Here is a 22,954-nt window from a genome sequence, read left to right as displayed (position 1 = left end):
GAATTGATCTTGAGTTATGGAGGTTAATCTAGTGATTTTTATAAAATGAGGCAGACAAACTATGTAAATAGAGTACTACCTTGATCATAATTGTAAAACGAGAAACATAAATCGAGTATTAAGGTGGTCTTTCAACTAAAAGAGAATAAATCAAGAAACACAAGTCCAAAGTGGAGGGTGTACCAATATCATGGAAATGTGAACTCCAACTAACTTTTTTTTTTTTTAAGAAAACAAAACTAGAACACAGAGACAGACTCTCAAGCTTTTTAAGCAGTAACGGAAGGCTTGGCAGCAGCGGAAGAGAGTCTAGACCTCTTCTTTGCCAAACTCTCACTCCTCTTCTCACGTTGTTCCTTGAGCCTAGAGGCAAGAAGCTTCTGGTAGTCAGCAGCTTGAGCGTTAGCCTTAGCAATCCTCTTCTTCTTGTCAGCGATTCTAGCTCTCTTCCTCTGAAGGGTCAACGGAGTCACAAGCCTCTGGATCTTGGGAGCTTTGCTCACTTCCTTGCCTGTTTTACAAACCAAGTTTCAGAGACCATTGTTATTAATCACCAAAAGTATTATCTGAGATTAGGTTTTTAATCTTCTCTCACCTTTCTTGTTTGTGAACTTGCGGCGGTAAGTGTTGACGTACTTCCTGACATCATCCTCCTTAGTGAGGTTGAACAGTTTACGGATCTTGGAAGCTCTCTTGGGTCCCCTCATCCGTGGCTTCTCGGTGTCGGTAAGCCCGGGAAGATCCTTCTCACCCTTCTTGACAATGACAAGGTTAAGAACAGAGAGATCTTGGCTGACAATGCAACCACGAACAGACTTTCTTCTCCTCTCCCCAGTCCTCCTTCCGTGTCCTCTGAAACAAGGAGTTCCTGCTCAATCAATACACACAATCTAGTTTAAAACCACATCGAAAACAATCAAACCAATATATAGATGTTAAAGATGATTAATTTACCTCTGTGAAGCAAAAGACGAACACGGCCTGGAGTTAAAACTCCCTGCTTCATTGGGAAGCCTTGCTTGTCACACCCTCCCATGATCTTGAAAATGTATCCCTTGAACTCCTGTAAATAAACAAAGTTTCATCATTTGCTTCCAAGTTATAAATGAGATCAAATAAGAAGATAAGATGAAACTGAACCTCGCCCAAAGCATCTCCACTGACTTCTTGAGAGAGTCTCTTATCATAAAACGCACGGCTGCATTAACAAATATCAAAGCTCAATTAAACTAATTTCTAGAGATAATACAAAACTTAAACTAGAATACAGACATGTTTTTTATCAGACACGAAACATTCAGACAAAAACCAATCAGAAGAAGAATAGTTCAGATAACCTATCGTGAAATCTACGAAGGGAAGAATGAAAATGAAACAGGGACTAACAGTTTCTGGTCATCGTCGATCTCGAGCTTCTTCTGGCAACCAGTGGTTGGGTTTGCGACGTTAAACTGAAACACGGAAACGTAGAACACAATGAGCAGACAGAGAAAATCAATGAAACTATAAGACTATTCTTGCCGAGCCTCTCTACGTACCTTCATCTTCTCAGGTCGAGACTAGAGCCACAGGAGAGAGAGAAAACGGCTTTGGCAATCGACGACGCTTAGGGTTTTCCAAAGCCCACCCGCTATTTATACGATCAAATAAGGTTCGTTTGGTTTTTGTATTCTAATGGGCCATTTTAGGGCCTTTCTGGCCCACTTAGTTATGGTTAGTTATAGACATTAACTTATAGTTGGGGTTAAGTAAGATCAAGTGATTTGATTATGGGCTGAATGTTTTGGGGGTAAATGTTGCTTATGGCTTTTTCTATGAATACACTATTATTTTGTTAATTCACTATCATGGTGTTATAAGTTGAGAAGATTTAACTTTTTACATACATCATAACCAACAATGATCATCAGAATCTTAGGAAATGTCTGGTTTTATTTTGGAATTTAAGCATGTAATGACAGTGACAAAAAAAAACATGTAATGAATCTCTGGAAAAAAAGAAAGGAATATGAAAATTGTGCTAAATTTTGACTTCTATTGTTTGCTTCTTCACGGTTAGAATCTGGCATGCCTTGGCCTGAGGGTTATTGACACCTTGTTTATATATGAATTTAGATCTGTCTGAGGGGATTTTTCCCATAACTCTTGCGGATTTTTTGACCTATTTTCTCTTTCAAAATACTGTCTCTTCTCTTAGTTTTTAATTAAAAAACTAAGAATTTTTTATAACTTTTATTTAAAGGATGTCTCTTAGTTTTTATTAATTAAAAAATAAAAGACTGTATGTTGTATTCTTCTTCCACTTGCAGACAATGCTTTTGTTAATTCCCATGCAAAAAGATTAGCTGAGAATCCCAAAAATATACTATCCTTCTTCCACGTGTAGATAATGCTTTTGTTAAAATATGGATAACGTTTGGGCCACCGGTCACCAAACCAAATGTTCGTACACGTGGGTTTTGAGATTTCTCCCTATAAAAGAACACGAAAATGTAAGTATTAAACACACAATTCTTCCCATCTCTACCTTCTTCAAAATTTCAAGCAAATAACAAGAATGGCAAACCATCTTCAAGAGCCCTTAACCACTTACTGTATACAGCGTGACGAAGAAATGATGACCATGCAAGCGTTGAAGATCGCTACCAGTTTGGCTTTCCCCATGGTTTTCAAAGCTGCGTTGGAGCTTGGCGTCTTCGACACGATTGCTGCCATGGGCAATGGTGCATGGCTCTCATCTTCGGAGATAGCTTCTGGTCTCCAAACCAAGCCCACCAACCCAGAGGCGCCTATGTTACTAGACCGGATGTTACAGTTACTTGTCAGCCATTCGATCTTGAAATGTCGTACAGTCGAAACTGGAGAAAACGATCTAACCGGGAAGACCCGAAGGATATATGCAGCTGAACCGGTTTGCACGCTTTTTTTAACCCGTGGTGACGACTCGGGTACTCTCAAGTCCCTCTTCGTGTTGCTCAATAGCCAAGTATTTTTCAAGACATGGTACGTACGTACTCCAATATTTGCGAATAAGCCGAATAAGTGGCTGATCCTCATCAACTATACCTAGCCTTCTAATTAATCAAAATTACGATAAAATAATCTATATACACACTTTCTAGTTTCAATGAACAGTTGGAGACACTTATTTTTGCATAGGGATAATCTGAAGGATGTGATACAAGAAGGAAAAGATGCGTTTAGTTCAGCTCATGGCATGCCATTATTCGAATACATCGGTTTGGATGAGCAATTAGCTGGTATGGTTAACCATGCAATGGCAGAATCTTCTACCATCATTATGAAGAAAATTTTAGAAGTTTACAGAGGATTCGAAGGTGTAAATACTTTGGTGGATATTGGAGGAGGACTTGGCACCGTACTAAACCTTGTCACTTCCAAGTATCCTCAAATTAAGGGTATCAATTTCGATTTAACCATGGTTTTAGCCAATGCTCCTTCTTATCCAGGTACAGTACTAGTTGATTAATTTAACAAGTTGGATACTGAAGATGTTTTATTCCGACAATAAGTTTCTTTTCTATTTAATTTATCTTATAATAAGGAGTGGAGCATGTACCCGGAGATATGTTTATAGAAGTTCCAAAAGGAGATGCTATCCTCGTGAAAGTAAGTTATATATACACTGCAACTGAATGTATAAATTACATGTTAACATATATAGAATTTCATGGTTAAACCATTATTTACGAACTAAGATGGATAAATTAATGGCAGCGGGTATTACATGACTGGACAGACCAAGACTGTGTAAAGATTCTAAAGAACTGTTGGAAGAGTCTTCCAGAAAAAGGAAAAGTAATAGTAGTAGACATCGTTACACCAATAGAACCAAAGTATGGCGACGTTTTCTCGAACGTTGTTTTCAGCATGGATATGTTGATGTTAACACAATGTTCGGGTGGAAAAGAGAGGTCTCTCTCTCAGTTTGAAGCTTTAGCTTCAGCGTCAGGTTTTCTTACGTGTGAAATCATTTGTCTTGCTTATGCATTTTCTGTTATCGAAATGCATAAATAGATTCAAAGTTACGAAGATAATGAACTTAAATCAAGTCTCCGTTGATTGTTTGTAATAAGGATTTGCTGCATCGATTGTTTGTTTTTCATTCAAGATTGTGTTTCTTGTTTAATGTTCTGATCAATATTGATAAAAGCATGGTATGAAACTCAATAACAAGAGCGATACAAGTCAAGAAACAAACAACAGGAGGAATGATATACATGTAATCGATGACTAGGAAGAGAAGAGAGTTATGTTTCAACTAAAACACAATAGAAAATCAAGTGACGATCATCCATACTGGGAAAGACGATCAAGACTTAGTTCCTGGTTGCTATTCGTCTCTTGTCGCAGGTTCCATTCCGGTCGACGGGCTATCAGCAAAATATTCTGGATGCTTCACGTTCACACCATACTGCCAAACCGAGTTTAATCATTAGTTAGCTATCCAGATGAAGTAACCTCACATATCTGCCTAAGTTACTACAATCTCGGAACTATTTGGGCATGCTTCTAAAACCTTTTGTACGTTGATTATGTGATACTGAATTACTTCTATACCATTTCTACCATTTACAGCTTTGACTAGACACAAGATCTACATTTTCTTTACATTGTCTCTGGGTCAAAGTCACCACTAGAAGCATGAACTTAGAGAAGAAGAACTCATTTACCTCACGCAAAGCTTTAGAGAGGTCTTCCATTGTCAATACTAAACGCTTATCCTGTTTAAAAAGGAAATTAATATTCATGACATGATCGAAACAACAAAAAAGAAAGTGAGTAAGATGTTACCTTTTGCTGCTTTTTGTCTTTCACAACTGGTGCTGGTCTAGCCTTGCAGTGCCTGGTTATAATTTATTAAATTTGAATTACTGCGAACCTTACGTCAATACGTTCATTGGAAAATCTAGGTTATACAAGGGCCGCTTCTATTGGTCCAAGTTAACTATGAAAAAGGGTATTAAAGTTTTTGGAGAATGGAACGAAAACTTACTGAAGAGCATCGCTTGCAACATCTGCAACAAACTTTTGTGTAGCCACAGCAACTAGCCTTATTCTGTCAAACCAATAAACAAAAATATAAGGACAAACTGGCAAGAATATATATTAAAAAAAAAGAATGTGAAAGAGGATAAAAAGCCGACAACTTAAAATCCCAATGCTAACACTTAAGTCGACAGAGAAAACATGAACTCCATCGGATGTTCAAATATAATCAAAGTGCCAATCTTTTCCACTCGTAGACAAACATGAAATTCTAAATCAAACCATTTCCACATGAGATGTAGATAAGGAACAACTAAATCCAACATGGAAGAGTATTATTTTCCAGGCCCGAAGTAAACCTCAACCACAAATAACAAACCTAGAACATGTGAAATATTCTAACCAAGACATCAGATTAGACTGCTGCTAAACCATTCTAAACTCCTACATGAAGATATAGCAACTAAGCTGATCTTTTATGCAAAAGTAGCGTACAAAACTGGACGGAAATACCTACAGTCGTACGTCGGGGCACTGAAACCCACTCTTAGCCAAGTAGTGCTCCACTAGATCATCAGGAATCTGGAAGAAAATAACAAATCCAAAGCTCAATCAACACCCAGGGTTCAACCATTGGAAAGCCTAGAAAATTTCAAAATAATAAAAAAAAAAAGGGAAACTTACAGTAGGAGTATAATCCATGAGAGACGCAAGGAACTCAGTAAGAGCAGCATCATCTTCATGCTTTGCCTCACCAGATTGTTGCCCGTGATTCATCTCTCCCACCAAGTTGTCTACTTAAGCCCAAGTTCTTCCTCAACACCTTGAAGTAAACAGTTATTTTTTTTAAAAATTCCAAACATTAATACAGAACCTCTGAACTTGCTTAAAGATCAGATAAAGACATGGGAAACCAACATTGGTTATCTAGAACTAAAACTAGCTGCTACCCCCCAAATTAGAAACATCTACGAAACCTAAAAAGAATGTAATGACACAATAATACCAAAAAAAAATCAAGAACTTGAATTTTCAATATTTATAATTAAGAACGTTAACTACACAGAGAAAATTTTCCAGTTACGAACTCTCTATCACAGATTCTTCTACTCTTACGAAGCTATGATTGGTAACAGACGAACTAATCCTGATCATAGTGTTCCAAAATTCATCACCAAGTTTGAGCCTCAGGAGCCTAAGATCGATTCGTGTGATCGAAATTCGATACTACCCAACGGAGAATACAAGATTGAGCTGAAGAGATAAATACAACGAGCGAGATTGCGAACCTGAACGAAGCTGTAACGTGAATTGAGCTGAGACGAGGCAATTAAATGCAGAGGAGGAGAGTTTCCGACGGAGTTTGGCCGGAGAAGAAGGGATCGGAGAGTCGAGCACTGAGTTCCCCGTTGAAACCCTAAATCCCCGACTGTTCCACCTTCCAGCTCGAAGGCATCTCCACGTGTTGGATTTTTTTAACAGCCGAGAAGACTCTTGATTTGGGCTAATGGGCCTTGATAGTATAACTAAGCCCATTTAACCTCCGTTGGTGTTTGCATGATAATATTCCGCGGAGGATAATTATCTATTTGTTTTCATCTTCCCATCAAATCGATTCCCATTTCCCACATATATAAAAAATATATATCCAAAATATTTGAGGTTAGTGTTCTTTAATGGGCAATTGTCAATAATAGCACCTTTTGAAGTTTATATCTCAAAAATAGCAAAAGAAGGAGAAAGTCACAAAAATGACATTCATTAAAGGGTAAAATATCCCTAATACCCTTGGTTTAAAATTAAATAAACAAACAAAAATAAATAAAAATAAATAAAATAAAAATTAAAAAAATGAAAAAAAGATTTTTTTTTTATACTTTCAGATTATATGTTTTCAGATTCGAAATTTTTACAATTTTCTTTTTTCGAAATTTTTTATTTTTTTTTTATTTTTTTTTTCAAATTTTCTTTTTATAATTTAAAAATACTTTTTAAAACTGTTTTTAAAATTTTTATTTTTTATTTTAATATTTTTTTTAAATAAAATTTTAAACCCTAATTCCAAAACCCTACCCCTAAACTCTAAACCCTAAGGTTTAGATTAATTAACCCAAGAGGTATAAGTGTATATTTAACTCTTTAATGAAACCTATTTTTGTGACTTTGAATCTTGAGTGCTACTTTGGGAACATAAACTTGGTTTGGTGTTATCCTAGTCTTTTTCTCTTCTTTAATCTGCATAATGATTTTTTGTTGGGTTCAGAGACAAAGAATATGACAATGAAAGCACTCAAAGCCACCATCTAGACCGAATATATAATGACTACAGTCCTCCGAAAGCACTTTTTGTTGTCTCTTTTGTCAACTCATAGCCTTGTTCCATAGAAGTAAAAAAACAGAGAAATTATACTATTAAGGGTGGTTTTATTCTACGAGAGGCAGGTGGTAGATCAATGAAGGTATAAACTATTCTCTCACCAAAAAAAATGTAGATACTTCATTCATAAAAAAAAAACATGAGTGCAAGTATTGAATTTCCTTTCCGTCATTAATATAACCATGATATTTAATTTCACTGTAAATACACAATAATTGTTGGAAATACAACATTTTTGCTTTGTCTAAACAATATAAAAATGATGTAGCATGCAAAAATCAACTTCGCATTTACATTACAGGACAGTTAATATGTCTGAAACCTACAAAGATTTTAACTGGCCTGCTAATATAGTACACTAACGTATCCTTTAACAATTTGTTTGCTATATTAGATGATCAATAAAAAAATATTGATTGACTAACCGTTTAAGTACATCAATTTCTTCACGTGATTAGCAATTACCCTGATTGTTATATAGTTACATGTTTTTCAGAATACTTCATAACTTAGACAGATTGTATCCATGAAGTTTTTAATAACAAAATAATATGTTTATGTAGTTTGGCAATGTTTTCAAACTTCCAATACTCTTATAAACAATTTCTTTAGCATCCTACAAAAGACTTAGTTAGTATTTCGTTGTTTTCGTAGTTAATTTGTAATAACCACGGCTACTAAAGAAGAACTATAATGGCTCGTGGCCTACCAACTATAGATATATTGGTATTACTTTGGAATCTAAAAAGAATGTTTAAATAATAATAAGAAAATCAAATCAAATCAGGGAGAGGCAAAACATAGTGCCCTATCAAATCTGATTATTAAGACGAGGCGAATGAGCACTGCAAACGAAGCAATGTTCATATGATATAAATGGAATATCCAATATTGTGAATGTGATCCCAATTTAAAGCTCGTCGTTGTATTCCTCACTTCAGTTTTAATCAGTAAATTTTCTTTAGTTTTACACGTTTACTTATCGCCTGTAAGTGAAAAATAAAAAGACCTACCAGACAAAAACTAGTACTTAAAATCTAAAACTTAGTTTCAAAAAAAAAAAATATATATATAAAACGGCAGAAGATAAACTCTGCAAGTAGTTTTTTGTTTTCTTTGGCAGCAACAAGTAGTTTTTTTTTTCAAGTAAAATTAGCGTTCCCCTTTGTTTGTTTTGCAAATCCATTTTTATACTGTGAAATATTTTGTTAATGACAAACCGGGCATGAAAAACTGCAGTTTTAGAAAAGCTATATATAATTCTCCGATAGCGGATTTAACAAGTTAACATGGTAGTTTAAAACATTTTAAATTGTCGTGTTTGAATTTACTAGAAAATTAGTTTCAAAAGTAAACTCTTGCAAGATAAAATATGAATATGATATATTATGAATTTGTAGTACTTTTTATAAATGTAATTTCTAGTACTTCTTAATAAACCAGAGTAAGTTCTCGCGTGGATTTTTGTTTTGTTTTTTTGGATAAAATGGCATTTAGATTGTTTTTTTTTAATTCAGAAATAACGCTAAGATCAAATCAAGTAATCTTTGTATACAATAGTAGTTAATTCAAAAGCTGTGGCTCATGTATTGCTGTAGGGTTACTACTTTAGACTTCCTCTTTTTATAATCCGTCTTTATAAAAAGGAATCCATCTTAAAAAAATCCGTCTTTATAAAATTTATAGTGCATAGTTTTGAAAATTTAGTGCATAGTTCCTTATCTAGAAGAAGAGAAGTTTGTACGTCACCAAACACCACTAACACTCAAGTTGCGATAGTTTCATCGGCTTATTTAAATAATTTATGTTTCCCTTCCATTTTAATACTTTATCTTTGTCTCTAATCCTCAATTAACTAACTAAGTATAAAGTTGGAATATTACCAGCATTGCTAGTAATCGTATATTTATGTGTGGATGCTATCTGACAAGAGTTTTCTTTGGTGATTGGCCGACTTCGCCAACAATTTCTATTATAGTTGAAATGTACTTAAATCATTTAAAAACTAATGAAAGTCACTAACAAGAAAAAAATGTATTATACTTGATTTTAAGTAGTTTAATTCCAAATTTTTATTGTGCTAATAATTTTTTTTTAAAATCAGTTTTATTACTTGCGATTGATTTTTTTTTTTTTGACAGCGCTATTGATTTTCTACTCAACATCAATTGAATTTGGCATAGAGAGATACCCAGTGTTCAGTGTGTAACATTTATTTAATCTTTGTTCATGTTATTTGAAATTTTTGGACTAAATTTATTTGAATTTTAGACTTTCATTTTATTCATGTACGAGAGATTAGAGTTAGGGTTAGTGAAGATACGTACTAAACGATGAGGTGATTGTCCGTGCAGAAGAAAATGTACTACACTCTACTGTTAAAAGGTACAACTGTCCAAATGGAAGCTGACGAGGTGTAGAGCACAAAGAAATAATACAATTCATGATTTGTAATGATGATTTAATGGAATGCCAGTTAACAATATGGCCCTCCTATCACTTAATTGGTGCTTGCTTTCTATTGTTTAATCTGTTGGTATTAGATCAAAACAAAAGACAGTAAAAAAACCTTGGATCTTTTCAGAAAAGAGGTCAAACTAAAATTATATATGGTGAACTAAAAATCAGATATATATATATATACACATTAAATTTGTTAAAATATTACTCTAAAAAAGAAACATATATATGGGTAATATGATATATATACATTCAATTTGTTAAAATATTACTCTCCAAAATCTGATATATATACATTAAATTTGTTAAAATATTACTCTAAAAAAACACATATATATGGTGAACTAAAAATCTGATATATATGGGTAATTTTTTATGTTAGTTTTCAGTTAGCCTTTCTATATAGGCAGATAGTCAACAAAATAGTAAAGAAAAACTAAGGAAGAAAGAAGCCCATGGTTTTCATTTTTACCGTGGATATTGGATGAATTATACAGAAACTGAAGAGAATATATATGTTCAACTAACATTCATATATATATAATTACTCAAATTAACATATATATATATATATATATATATATCAATACTATAGAATTGACTGTACTAAAACTATAACTGCAATTATATATATATAGTAAATCGGACATCAGATTAGACATAATAAACTTTACAAATAGCATAAGTGAATGACGTTCACCACATAAACAACATGAGATCTTATCCATATCTCATAACGCAAAAAAAAGGAATCATCACTTAGCCTGGCTAGAGAGACTAAAATATTTGTCAAATCATAAGCACCAAAGCCAATTGAAATTTTATGAACGAGTAAGAAAATAAAATGATATGTTGTCACTTTAACCCACAATCTATCTCTCTTTCTCTCAAATCATCTTTGTTCGCTCTTATTCTTCTGCAAATATCGTCATGTTCCACTATAACCCCAAATATAATATGCTCTTTCACTGTGTCCTTATAATATATAGAGATATATAAAAATGTCAATGCGAGCAGACGACAATACATCGATTTCAAATATATGGCTAGCTACATCTGTACGGGCTATGTATATCTCAACTCTCAGATCACTATTTTAATTTTTAAATAAAACGGTAAAGTGTCCAGTTATGTTGTGTTGATACATCAACTGAAACGATGAATCATGACACTGTCCCTTATTTTATTTGCCACAAGAGATTAGAGTGGCTATGCACAACACAGCCAGCGTCGTGGGTTATATATGTAAGTTTTGTTCATTTTTTATAAAAAATATTATTTTAACATCTTGTTACTACATCAAAAGTATATTCTGCCGTTCATATCTTTTTATTGGATTTGAGCTGCGACATGGTATTAACAGTTTAACACTAACATAAACCAAGCATTTTAAACGTCTTGATTGTTGCCACCCTTGGTAATAACTCCATATAAGAGCATCTCCAATGTAAAACTCTATTTTTTCCTCTAAAATGGAATAAAAATAAAAATGAAGTAAAATTGTTCTAACCTTATTCCATAATTGAGTGATGAACAAACAAAAAATAAATTATTCTATTTATAGAGTAAATTTCATTATGAAGTGAAATATGAAGTTAATTTAAAGCATTCTTTACTCTATATTTACGTTTACTCCATTTAGAAGAAATAATGGAGTGGAGATAGAGATGACCTAAAGTAAACAAAAACGTAGAATATATATTTGGGGGTGTTTTCTTTTGTTAGTATTTTTGGGGTTTTATGAAATAAATTCAGCACTATGGTTAAAGAGAGAGATAGAATGATGGCATTCACAAAATTATAGTATTAATTAATCTTTGTTACAAAAATACTAATTAAATCTAATCGTCACTACCTTTGTCCCCAAGTTGCTTACCCCTATAATATAAATACGTCTCATTACCTTCCCCATTGTTTCATATTCAGCTTTCCTTTATCCTACTTTAAGTGAGCAAGTTAACAAGAAAAAAAAAGAGTTGAGAGAAACTTATCTCTGTTGATAAAAAAAAAAAACTTATCTCTAGTTACAAAGAAGGGATATAAGCAAAAGAAAGTGTTAAACAAAAAAATGAGACCGTTGAGCGTTCGATCGATGTTGCAAGAAGTGGCGATGCACAGTACGTCAGCATCACCTTCATCTTCGGTGATTCACCGAGCGGTGCCGCAATCACCGTGGCACTCGCCAATTCCTTACCTCTTCGGCGGTTTAGCGGCGATGCTTGGACTCATCGCCTTTGCTCTTCTCATCCTCGCCTGTTCTTACTGGCGTCTATCTCCTTCCGGAGAAGAAGATGGTCGGAACGGTGGAGCAGAGGACGAAGAGAAAGAGAGCCGGTCTGGGGACAAAGCGGAGAACGGAGCGTACGAGGAGAAGTTTCTGGTCATAATGGCGGGAGAAAACATGCCGAGGTTTATCGCGACGCCGGCGATGAAGAAGTGTACGTGTGGGGCTCATGAGGGTAAAATGGTAGTTTCTCAGGAGGATAATGTTGTTGCCGGAGAGGAGAAGAAGTTGGGAGAAAATGAAGAGAAAGTGAAAGATACTGGAGAACCAACGACAAGCCACTAAGCTTTTTTTTTTTTCTTACTTTCCTTTCCTTAATTAATGTTCTTTTTTTTTTTCTTTTTTGAGAGCTCTCTGGGAAATTTTCCTTCATATGTTTACTAGGAACGTAAACTCTACTAGAGAGCAAAATTTTGAGTTTTACTTGGTTTGTAATGTTTTATCTTTTGCTATGCTAAATACTTTATTCCAGGTTTTGTAGCTTTTGAGGAAATATTTGATTACTCTGCACATACCAAACGATTGTAAATGCGGTTTCATACGTGTACATCCATATATTCAGGACTCGATCGTTTCAACAAATTCCTTAGTGTCATTTGGGTTAATATATACTTCTAGAAAAATAAAAATAAAAACTTAAATTTCAACATAGTTTTATATAATGATTTTTTGGGCAAAGTGTAAACGTGAAAACAAACGCAGACAAATAATATAAACCCTAGAAGCTTTCAGAAATGTTTTTTTTTATCTGGTTACCCTTTGGAAAAATGTTTTCTTTTTTAAATCTGGTTGATCTAGGTTTCTAGGTTAGGGTCATGTAACTCTTTCTACACGTTTCCTTCTTTGCTTGTATTGGCAAATGACATTCTAGTAAGCTGTAGTTTTTTTTAATTTCATCAAAACCTAATATGTAAGTATTTTTATATATTTAAAGTGAAAATGCCGGCTAATTAACAAGCAATATTTTAAAATATGATATTCCCCGCTTTCTCCAAAATAAATAATATTCCCCATCCATTAACAAGAGAATTAGCTAATTAACAAAACAATTTGTTAGCAAATCATTTCTGTTGCGTATCCAGTTTAGCTATTCTGTGGGTCAAAGAGTTAGCAGAAATGCCAAGACGTGTCCCGTAATGTATTGTGTTGAGTTAATTATAGCAAAAAGAATAGATTCTGCTTTGACATTTTTGACAACGGTGAGCTGTCTTTCGAGGCGCCGAGTAGCCGCGTCCTTGTAAAGTTCCAAACAATTATCTATTCCATTTGGACATTCTTTTCTTTCATTTACTGCTTTATTTTTTTTATTGTAAACATTTATTTTTTTCTTAATTGTATATATTCCGCTATGCTGTAGTACTTTCTATCTCAACTTTTTTTTTTGGTAAAATTTCTATCTCAACTTTAGCAAAAAAGCTATATGTGATTTAGATGCAAAACACTTCGATATGAATGCTGTCAATTGAAAAAAAGTTTTTTACTACTTAGCAGGTGGTAAATCAAAATCAAAAGAAAAAGTAAGGGAAGGAAGTTACCCTCCTAGTAGTTTTTGCGTCCAACTCAACAGATAATGTGTGCATATTAGAATATATATCATATTTTTGTTCAATGTATTAAAAGTATATTTTTTTAAAATACATCTTTGTGCATAACTACTTTATAAATGCAAAAAAAAAAAAAATCAACAACCAAAGCGTGAGATGGATGATGACGCCAGGATGAGAGAGCTGTTAAATCAAATTGCAGAAGACATCAGCCTCATGATCTCTTGTAAAGAAACTTATGGTGAAAGTACTAAAACCCATATCCTCTTACTGGGCCGAGCTATTAAGTAGTGGCCCATATGTGTTCCGCTAGCTGAGCCAGAAGGTTTACCAACTCGCTAAATCTTCGTCTTCTCAGTACAGAGAGATCAAGAGACGAATCTCTCTCTTAGATCGTATGATCTGATCCGAAGAGAAGCTCAGGAAGAAGATGGGAATCGTATTCACGAAGCTGTTTTCCTCCGTGTTTGGAAACAAAGAAGCTCGCATCCTCGTCCTCGGTCTCGACAACGCCGGAAAAACCACCATTCTCTGTAATCCATCGCCCCCATCTTCTTCTAATTTCATTGACAATGTAGTGGCTAGCGTTTTTGTGTTGAGTTAAATTTTTGATTTCGTGATTCTCCAGATCGGCTTCAGATGGGAGAGGTCGTCTCCACGATCCCGAGTATGTATTTCACCATCGATCCTCGCTAATTCCCACTGAAATCGATTTGATTTTGATTTGTTCCGATCTGCAGCTATTGGATTTAACGTGGAGACTGTGCAGTACAACAATATCAAGTTTCAGGTCTGGGATTTAGGTAAGCTTGACTTCGAATTTGAATTGCTCGAACAGTACATTGATTGATCTTTAGATCAAAGCGTGTTCTTACGGATCCAGTTAGTCTTGGCTTGTAGATTAATAGGGCAAGTGATTGAATAGGCTCATGGTAGCAGATGTAACTACACTGAAACTTGAATAGTGTATGTGTATATTCACATTAGACTCTATGCTTTGCATATTTGTAGCTGTGGATATAGTGGATTGGTCATGATTGAACTGTTTGTAACTTAACCTTGCAATTATGGAACGTTTGGTTTATTATATTTACGATTGATTTTTTCATTGTGCAGGTGGACAAACGAGTATCAGGTATAGCTTTGTAGAACGGTTTCTATCTCCTTTCGTACCCTTTCTAATGACAATGAGAACTGATTTTTGCGCGCAACGGTTTCAGGCCATATTGGAGATGCTATTTCCCAAATACACAGGCAGTGATTTATGTTGTTGATTCGAGTGATACTGATAGAATTGGAGTGGCGAAAGAGGAGTTCCATGCAATTTTGGAGGTAAAACTACTGCTAAAGGTTTCATTTTTCAATGTAATTGGTGTATTGTCTTCTTGATAAAGGGTTCCCCTTAGTATCCAAACGAGGGGAATACTTTCTTGGTGGTTTCTCTGTTGATAATACAATAACGGCTCACCTCTTTTGATTGTTAGAAACTGTTTTAGAAACTTACATATGTTGCTACTCAATGTTTGTAGAATGTTGAACAGCCTTGTAATATATTTAACATTAGCATTAAAGTCTCTATGATTTGTACTGAGGGAAAAGGCTGGTGTAAAACTGAGACATTCTAGGACAGGAACTGCTATTGATCCTGACTTGCTATATAGATTTTTGTGTATCATTTGATTGCTCTTTGTGACAATTATGATTTTCTTGCCTATGAAATAGTTCATTAATTACTAAGCAGCTAACTCGTCCTTGGTTCATCTGAACCTTCTTACAGGAAGAGGAATTGAAAGGTGCAATGGTTCTTATATTTGCAAACAAGCAGGTTCGTATCATCTATGTCATGTTGTTTACCTTGTTGCCGCCTCCAAGTTCTGATAAATTCACCTGGAAGCTAATTGAAAAAAATCAGTACCACCAGTGGATAAGTTTTGCATATATTTCTGACGATTCCGTAATGAAATGAAACAGGATCTGCCAGGCGCACTTGACGATGCGGCTGTGACAGAGGCCTTGGAGTTGCACAAGATAAAGAGTCGTCAATGGGCAATATTCAAAACTTGTGCTGTGAAAGGCGAAGGACTTTTCGAAGGCCTAGACTGGTAAGCGCATGAAGTATTATTTCATGTGCATTTTTTTCTGGTTCAGCAAAGCTCTCATATATGTACATATTCTTCTCCTTCAGGTTGAGTAATACCCTCAAATCAGGGACGGGTTAACCTCATCACTCACCACAAAGCAGCAGCGTGCGTGTATCACATCTTTTCTACTGTTAGCTTTGCATTCTTCGACAAAGAGTTGATAGCGTCTCAGTTATTGATCTCTTATGTTTTTGTCCGAAGAAGATAAGACTTGTGGATTTGTTGTTGTGACATTTAAGACAGGATCTGATTTTTAACATGAAATATAACATATTAAGAATCACCATTAACGTTTGCTTCACTCTCTTCTATGCAAATTTGAAGTACTTTTGATCGTGTCGTGTTTTATGTTTCTTTACATGCCCAAGTAACGAAAATGTGTAACAACCGAAGTGACACGAGACCAAAAACCATTCATGTTTCCTGAGTTTTGTCTATGTATTCTTGAAAAACCGTTGGACATTTTTGAAAACGATATATAATCTTCCCGATTCATCTGTTATTTTGAGCGAAATCTGAAAAAGCGAAACCCAAAGGGAAATCACTAGTGTTAAAACTATGTTGATGAGTCACCGGAGCTTCTGTCCGGTATAATACCGTGATCGATGTCCCTGCTGGAACCTACTCCTGCTTGGTCTGAAAAGAAACGTACAACGACACAAGTTATGTTGTCTGCACTACCTCTTTGGTAAGCTTCCGTCATCAGTCTTCTTGCACCTTCCTCGGGATCTTCTATCACCTTGATCATGCCTACGGCTTCCTGCGGATCAAAACAGAGATGTGTTGTCATGTCCAGAGGATTATGAATGCTATCAAGGGAGAGATTTTGAAAGGAGAGTTTAGAAAATCAAACGGTACTTCTTACATCGTTAGATACAACGTCCCAGAGACCATCACTTGCAAGAATGAGAAACTCAAGTGAGCTATCAACCTTTTCCTCCTGAAATTTTCATATATATGTTTATGAGCTAACGAAGGCAGAATTGGTGTAGTCATTCTAGAAAATAGTCTACAATGTCATACTATGAGGTAACACTCTCGTACCTCTTACTTGAGTTTATTCCTATTATTTTTCTTATCTATGGAAGAGATTATGATGCAAAGCCAATACCTGTATCTCCGGATCAGCAACAACATACTGCTTCAATAACCTATCGCCAAATGCACGAGAAACAGCAAGAACTCCTCCAACTCTCCATGTTCCTTTTAGCATAAACAGCAATAACCAGTTTGGTAAAAGATATAAACGCAGATACGAAGAAAGGTTTCCATCAAACGTTTTCTTACCAGCCCACATGACAAATCCTCCAGCATCCTCAATTCGTTGGCGCTCATCACTTTGATCAGGCTTGTGATCTCTGGATACAGCAATAGCTTTGACAAAAAGGAATTATATTAGTACCAGAAAAGACAAGACCACTGACACTCAGAACTTCCTTCTAAACGTAATATAATCTCCCTTGCACTTCAAATAAAATACATAAATAAAATTGAACAAGCATTACCATTTCCACCTCTGCATATAACAGCTCTAGAGTCTCCTACATTTGCAACAAGTAAACGGTCGCCAACTAAGATGGCTGTTGACGCCGTCGAACCAGCATCTCTGTTCTGAATATTTTCTGAGTTAAGAAACTCTGAGTCTGTTTGTTTGTATGCATCAGCTGAAATAAGAAGCAAATGCAAAAAAAAAAGTCAGAAGGATAAATAAAACACCTATCTAAGTCTGTGTAATAAACCATATGGCCAACAAGATAAAATGTGCAAAATAACCTATTGCTGCTGAAGTGTCAGAGATGAACTTTGGATGCCTGATGAGGTTACTGAACAGATTTTGCTTCACATACTCAGCTGCACGTGCCCCTCCATGTCCTGGACACAAACATTAGCTTCATCACTACACTGGCCTCTTTAGAGCACCTTACCATGTGGGAAATGCAAGTACTGGAGATAAACATGCATACCGTCAAAGACTCCGAAAAGACCAACAATTTCGCCATCAACGCCATCGATTCTAGTCTCGTAAAAGTCCTCCATTGAAGATCTTTTACCAGGAGAGCTTGCATATCCATAGCTGAACTTCCCGTTGTGACTGTACATAAAAAGTAAATTAAAAAAAAATCAATTATAATGTTAATCTAGACTGACAAAAGCAACAGCATGTACAGTCAAAGCCTTCATAGACTTATAAAGCCAAAGGAGTATGTAAAGAAACTCTTTACATGTGAAGTTCAAAGAAGGCAGAAGAGTTAAAAACTTAAAATCTAGTAACGAACGATACTACTGACTTAACATAACACCAAAAGCCTCTAAATTCAAAGTAATCTGTAATATCTTCTAGCTTTAGAAAAGCAAAGACATGATAAATCTAGGAAAGAGAGAAGAAGTAAACCTGAGGCCGCCGCCGCTAACAGGTCCATCGCCGGCGTGAACTTGGCTCGAAGATGACAAAACAGAATTCAGATATCCCATAATCACCAAAAACTTTTCTTCTTAAAGACTTTCAATTCTCAAGCTAGACCAGCTCCTCTTTTGTCCGCCAATCAAAACCTTAAAACGACGTCGGAACACAAGTCAATACACGAACCATCACCAAATGCTTCACCGAACTAAGATAATAATAACCAATGACGAGATCGAGTAGTGCTTAAACTATAACGAGTATTATCAAAAGCAGTACGATCATGGCCACGCGAAATCGATCAGATCGATAAAAACAAAACTAACAAAATGAAAGAGAAAAGAGTTGTTGTAGCGTACCAGGAGAAGAAGGAGCTGATGAATATTTCAAATTCGACGGTTCAGAGTCCGACAAAGATTTAGGGATCCAATGGCTTCTGGTCTTCGTTTTGACAAAAAATGGAGACGAAAAGGAAGAAAACAGGTGGCTTTTGAAATCTGCTGGTAAGTCTCTCTCTCTGTATAAATATCAGTGTTAATAATGACTTTTTTTTCTTGTCGGTAATAACGATTATATTTAAGTAATTAATGATAAATCTATCTAATTCGAGAAATAAAGACTCACCTCGTGGGCCGTGGGCCTAATAGAAAGATTATTATTCTTTTTATTTCTTGACTATTTTATAGAGCTTTTCGGTGAAACGAAGCTTGAATGAATCGAACGGCCATCTAACGAATATTAAGACACGTGTCATCCATGCAGATGACAATATCCAGTTGATTACCTTACAGAAAACCAAAAGTCAATTGTAAAATAATTTGTTAATTTTTGCTGCTGTTGTTAGTTAGTTATTAGAAAATTTAGAAAGTTAGATTTTCTGTGAAGATTAGAAGCAACCAAATTTCTTGTCAAATGTAAAGAACAAAAGACAGAAGAAGGTTATATGTTGCTAAGTGAGAAGAAGGTATTGTTCCTTGTTTAGCCCATTAAAGATTAGTTGGTCGACATGATAAAAGCCCGTTAAAATCGTTTAACGATGATAGTTAAATTTGGCTTTGGATCGACAGTCGGCTCCATTATTATGACTTTCAGAAATGAGAATATATCTCAGAAATGAGAATATATTTCATGCCCCACCAACCAGCCATCTTTTGAGAGTTCACACGATGCGTGCCTTTTGTTTTGCTTGTTGGTTGGACGGGCAAGATGACGAGTTCTATTTCACGACGGCTTCCTTTCACTTTTGTCATTTGAGTTGATTATCTCAGAATTATTATAAAACGAGTCGAGAATTAGAAGTATGTTACACATGTGAAACGAGCAGAAGACCTCTAACATTGATTCTTATGTTTAAAATTTCGTAATAAAGGCAATAACTCGTATGAATTGAATTATTTAACTCTTTCTACCAAACCAAGAACTATTATTTTATCAAAAATGTAGAGTTGTTTATTTTTAGTGAGTCTCGTTACCAACGAAGCCTATAGTATATGGCTTGGTCGAGTTTTCATCTTCATTTTTAGTTAATCTTTTTTTTTTTGTGAAACGGCACCTTGTATCTTCTACAAGCAAAAAGGTTAATAAATGGACATGCTTTTCATTCTTTTCTAGTCATCCTTGAGTGATTTTGCATTGCAATTATCAAAAGTACAAAGTAACCTATATTTATATACAAAGAGAAAACATATATATATTTCTTTGCAATCAAGCTTTTTCAATGGTGTTACATGTTTGGTAAAAAGAACGAGGCTGATAAAATGAATAAATTCACTGCATTTTTGGTGTAATCTCTTCATTACGCCGACCATTTCGATCAAACTTATTGACCTCGCATATAACAGAATCGAATATACATCTATATTTTTTAAAATTATTTATTTTGAACACTATTAACGTGTAGTGTACACTTACAATTTACATAAACTGGTTAGGTGAAATTGGGTAGGAGTAGAATATCCGGTTAAGTTCCGGTTTAGCGAAAACCGTAGTCTTTGTTCTTATATAAAACAACAAACCTTCAATCTTCCAAAAACCATATCTTCTATGGCTACAATCTCCCCCTCGAGAGCGATGATGCACTTTGATCACTCATGGCGTTAAACTAATCCACTAATCGAATCTCTCTCCCTCTCTATCAAGCTCAGGCACACACACTCTTCCATCGATCAACTATGCAAAGCCCTTCAACGGCAACCCAGGAATCAGCAGCCTCCTCCTCCTCCTTTGGTTTCTTCACACGTCTCACCTGTTTAGCCTCCAGAAACCGATCGAATCCAGACGGGTATACTCTCTCCACATCCAATGCCTTGTTCTTCAATGGCTCTCGGACGACACGGAGGACTCGAAAAGCCCTAGCTTCCCTGAGCTTGAACGCTAAGAGCAGTGCTGGCTCTAGCTTGAATAGATTCATCAACGAATTCAACAGCTTTATTAGGTTTCACTCCGAGAAAGTGGTTCCTGACAGCTTCGCCTCAATTGGGGTATCGAGCCACGAGAGCGGAGCTAGGGGGAATGATGGTGGTGGGGTTTTGGGTGAGGAGGGCTTGCAATTGAGTGGAGTGGAAGCTGATCGGCCCAAGAAAGTTTTGATTTTGATGAGTGATACTGGTGGTGGTCACAGAGCCTCTGCTGAAGCCATTAGAGCTGCTTTCAATCAGGAGTACGGGGATGAGTACCAGGTTCGTCTCGAATTGGAAACAGTATAGTTTATAACTTTATTACATTCACTTTTTTTGCTCTGCCTGTAGATTAAAGTTTGTATCTTGGAGTAGTTGTGTACGTTATGTAGTGTGTGTGTTGTTGTTTGTTTTATTCTCAGTACATTAAGTGTGTTTGGTGCAGGTGTTTATTACGGACTTGTGGACAGATCACACACCCTGGCCATTCAACCAGCTTCCCAGGAGCTATAATTTTTTGGTGAAACATGGAGCTCTATGGAAAATGACATACTATGGTACTGCTCCACGCGTTATTCACCAGTCTAACTTTGCAGCAACTTCGACTTTTATTGCCAGGTGAGGCTTTTCTCTCTTTCTTGTCTTTATTAATTCGTACTTTAACTATCAGAAGATTCTAATAAAGAACTGATGTTCCAATTTTTTACAGGGAAATTGCTCAAGGATTGATGAAGTATCAACCAGACATTATAATCAGTGTTCATCCGTTGATGCAACATGTCCCACTTCGTGTCCTAAGGTCGAAGGGGTTACTTGATAAAATAGTCTTCACCACGGTTATTACAGACTTGAGCACTTGCCATCCCACATGGTTAGTTTACTTACCATCTCGGTTATGTTTTAGAGATTGTATGGGCTCTTTCGTAAAAGTAAAGCTTGCTTTGATGTTTAGGTTTCATAAGCTTGTGACAAGATGTTACTGCCCATCAACAGAAGTGGCGAAAAGGGCGCAAAAAGCTGGACTTCAGACATCACAAATCAAAGTCTACGGCCTTCCTGTTCGACCTTCCTTTGTCAAACCAGTTCGCCCAAAGGTGCCTTTTCTTGACTGTCCTTGTTGTTTCAAACCATACAGATTCAATAGTATGTATTCGACAAATCACAGGTTGAGTTAAGAAGAGAGCTAGGGATGGATGAGAATCTTCCAGCTGTTTTGTTAATGGGCGGAGGAGAAGGAATGGGTCCCATAGAGGCAACAGCAAGAGCTCTTGGAGATGCTCTGTATGACGAGAATCTTGGTGAAGCAGTTGGCCAGGTTCTTATAATATGTGGACGGAACAAGAAACTCCAAACCAGATTAAGTTCCATTGATTGGAAAATACCAGTCCAGGTACTCTTTACTTCTAACCCTTCAAACCAACTTAGCAAATCTCAGGCTGAAACAGTTCTATTTTTGTCACAGGTTAAAGGGTTTGTAACAAAAATGGAGGAATGTATGGGTGCCTGTAACTGTATCATAACAAAGGTAAACCAATCTCAAAACCACATAAACCGATATAAAGTAGATATAGTTTTACATTGGTAACTATTTTCTTATAAGATAGTCTCTCTTGCGCACAATGGTGACATTAGAACGATTGTTTCTTTGTGCAGGCAGGTCCAGGAACCATAGCTGAAGCTATGATAAGAGGGCTACCGATAATCTTAAACGGTTACATCGCTGGTCAAGTAAGTTCAACTTTAAAGCCTCTCTATTTTATATTCGGTTCAGTTTTTTTTCAATATTGTGGTTTTGAAACTTGAGCGCAGGAGGCTGGGAATGTACCGTACGTGGTGGAGAACGGATGTGGGAAATTCTCAAAATCACCAAAAGAGATATCGAAGATTGTAGCGGATTGGTTTGGACCGGGTTCGAAACAGTTGGAGATAATGTCACAGAATGCATTGAGGCTGGCTAGACCAGAAGCAGTGTTTAAGATAGTGCAAGACATGCACGAGCTTGTCCGGCAGAGAAACTATCTTCCTCAGCTCTCTTGCACTGCCTAAGGGAGTATATGTTGTTGTAGTAACTTGTAATTCATTGAATCAAAGCCTACTTTATTTTGGTTTAGACAAAGAGTGTAGCATTATCACAGTAACTTTTTGTTGTTGTTGCCCTTATTGCGAATGCTTAAGGCTGATTAATCTCTTTTGAATAATAATGATAAATAAATATAATTATCTGATTGAGTGATTAATCCATGCGTTAGAAACAATGATTATAATCCAATTTGATTAATCCATGCGTTAGAAACAAAATGGCAAAAAGAAGAAGAGAAAAATAGGCTGCCGACAAAAAAAA

At 35.7% G+C, this 22,954-nt stretch overlaps 7 protein-coding genes across 8 annotated transcripts; 4 read left to right on the top strand and 3 right to left on the bottom strand.

Moving 5' to 3' along the window:
- Positions 1–82: 82 nt before the first annotated feature.
- Positions 83–1,594, bottom strand: LOC106373247 (40S ribosomal protein S6-1-like). The gene is given in 6 exon segments (NM_001315981.1): positions 83–511; positions 596–868; positions 955–1,063; positions 1,141–1,198; positions 1,387–1,451; positions 1,539–1,594. Coding segments are annotated over 6 exon segments (753 nt in total). The 5' UTR covers positions 1,545–1,594; the 3' UTR covers positions 83–269.
- Positions 1,595–2,498: 904 nt separating this feature from the next.
- On the top strand, positions 2,499–4,131 carry LOC106373040 (indole glucosinolate O-methyltransferase 4-like). Its single transcript, XM_013813304.3, has 4 exons — positions 2,499–3,003; positions 3,160–3,470; positions 3,566–3,630; positions 3,739–4,131. Exons 1-4 carry the CDS (start codon positions 2,558–2,560, stop codon positions 4,036–4,038), a joined length of 1,122 nt encoding a protein of 373 aa, XP_013668758.3. The 5' UTR covers positions 2,499–2,557; the 3' UTR covers positions 4,039–4,131.
- A 33-nt stretch (positions 4,132–4,164) lies between these two features.
- On the bottom strand, positions 4,165–6,526 carry LOC106373171 (transcription initiation factor TFIID subunit 10-like). The gene is made up of 7 exons (XM_013813413.3): positions 6,300–6,526; positions 5,695–5,833; positions 5,528–5,592; positions 5,018–5,080; positions 4,816–4,867; positions 4,695–4,745; positions 4,165–4,435 (listed from the first exon to the last, which is right to left on the bottom strand). The coding sequence occupies exons 2-7, from the start codon at positions 5,785–5,787 to the stop codon at positions 4,355–4,357; spliced, it is 405 nt and encodes a 134-aa protein (XP_013668867.1). The 5' UTR covers positions 5,788–5,833; positions 6,300–6,526; the 3' UTR covers positions 4,165–4,354.
- Positions 6,527–11,393: 4,867 nt separating this feature from the next.
- On the top strand, positions 11,394–12,602 carry LOC106357399 (protein GLUTAMINE DUMPER 1-like). Its single transcript, XM_013797075.3, has one exon. The coding sequence runs from the start codon at positions 11,916–11,918 to the stop codon at positions 12,414–12,416; it is 501 nt and encodes a 166-aa protein (XP_013652529.2). The 5' UTR covers positions 11,394–11,915; the 3' UTR covers positions 12,417–12,602.
- A 1,379-nt stretch (positions 12,603–13,981) lies between these two features.
- LOC106354741 (ADP-ribosylation factor 1-like) lies at positions 13,982–16,102 on the top strand. The gene is made up of 8 exons (XM_013794762.3): positions 13,982–14,208; positions 14,304–14,342; positions 14,416–14,478; positions 14,792–14,810; positions 14,896–15,007; positions 15,453–15,500; positions 15,647–15,777; positions 15,861–16,102. The coding sequence occupies exons 1-8, from the start codon at positions 14,106–14,108 to the stop codon at positions 15,892–15,894; spliced, it is 549 nt and encodes a 182-aa protein (XP_013650216.1). The 5' UTR covers positions 13,982–14,105; the 3' UTR covers positions 15,895–16,102.
- A 20-nt stretch (positions 16,103–16,122) lies between these two features.
- Positions 16,123–18,781, bottom strand: LOC106372887 (probable protein phosphatase 2C 59). Its single transcript, XM_013813173.3, has 9 exons — positions 18,577–18,781; positions 18,209–18,366; positions 17,781–17,908; positions 17,590–17,688; positions 17,322–17,480; positions 17,104–17,190; positions 16,928–17,019; positions 16,682–16,756; positions 16,123–16,576 (listed from the first exon to the last, which is right to left on the bottom strand). Exons 2-9 carry the CDS (start codon positions 18,286–18,288, stop codon positions 16,373–16,375), a joined length of 924 nt encoding a protein of 307 aa, XP_013668627.2. The 5' UTR covers positions 18,289–18,366; positions 18,577–18,781; the 3' UTR covers positions 16,123–16,372.
- A 1,457-nt stretch (positions 18,782–20,238) lies between these two features.
- On the top strand, positions 20,239–22,838 carry LOC106354743 (monogalactosyldiacylglycerol synthase 1, chloroplastic-like). Of its 2 annotated transcripts, XM_013794763.3 has the most exons (8): positions 20,240–20,895; positions 21,059–21,231; positions 21,323–21,484; positions 21,566–21,707; positions 21,779–22,003; positions 22,076–22,138; positions 22,267–22,341; positions 22,423–22,838. In XM_013794763.3, the coding sequence occupies exons 1-8, from the start codon at positions 20,389–20,391 to the stop codon at positions 22,657–22,659; spliced, it is 1,584 nt and encodes a 527-aa protein (XP_013650217.2). In that variant the 5' UTR covers positions 20,240–20,388; the 3' UTR covers positions 22,660–22,838. The 2 variants fall into 2 exon arrangements, with proteins under 2 accessions (XP_022569384.2, XP_013650217.2); XM_022713663.2 differs by having other exon boundaries at positions 20,239–20,895; positions 21,323–21,707.
- The last annotated feature ends 116 nt before the right edge of the window (positions 22,839–22,954 follow it).

This window comes from Brassica napus, chromosome A1 (genome assembly GCF_020379485.1).
Source record: "Brassica napus cultivar Da-Ae chromosome A1, Da-Ae, whole genome shotgun sequence".
Taxonomy (NCBI): domain Eukaryota; kingdom Viridiplantae; phylum Streptophyta; class Magnoliopsida; order Brassicales; family Brassicaceae; genus Brassica; species Brassica napus.
Note: the sequence above shows the minus strand (reverse complement) of the source record. Positions and strands in the feature narration are given on the sequence as shown.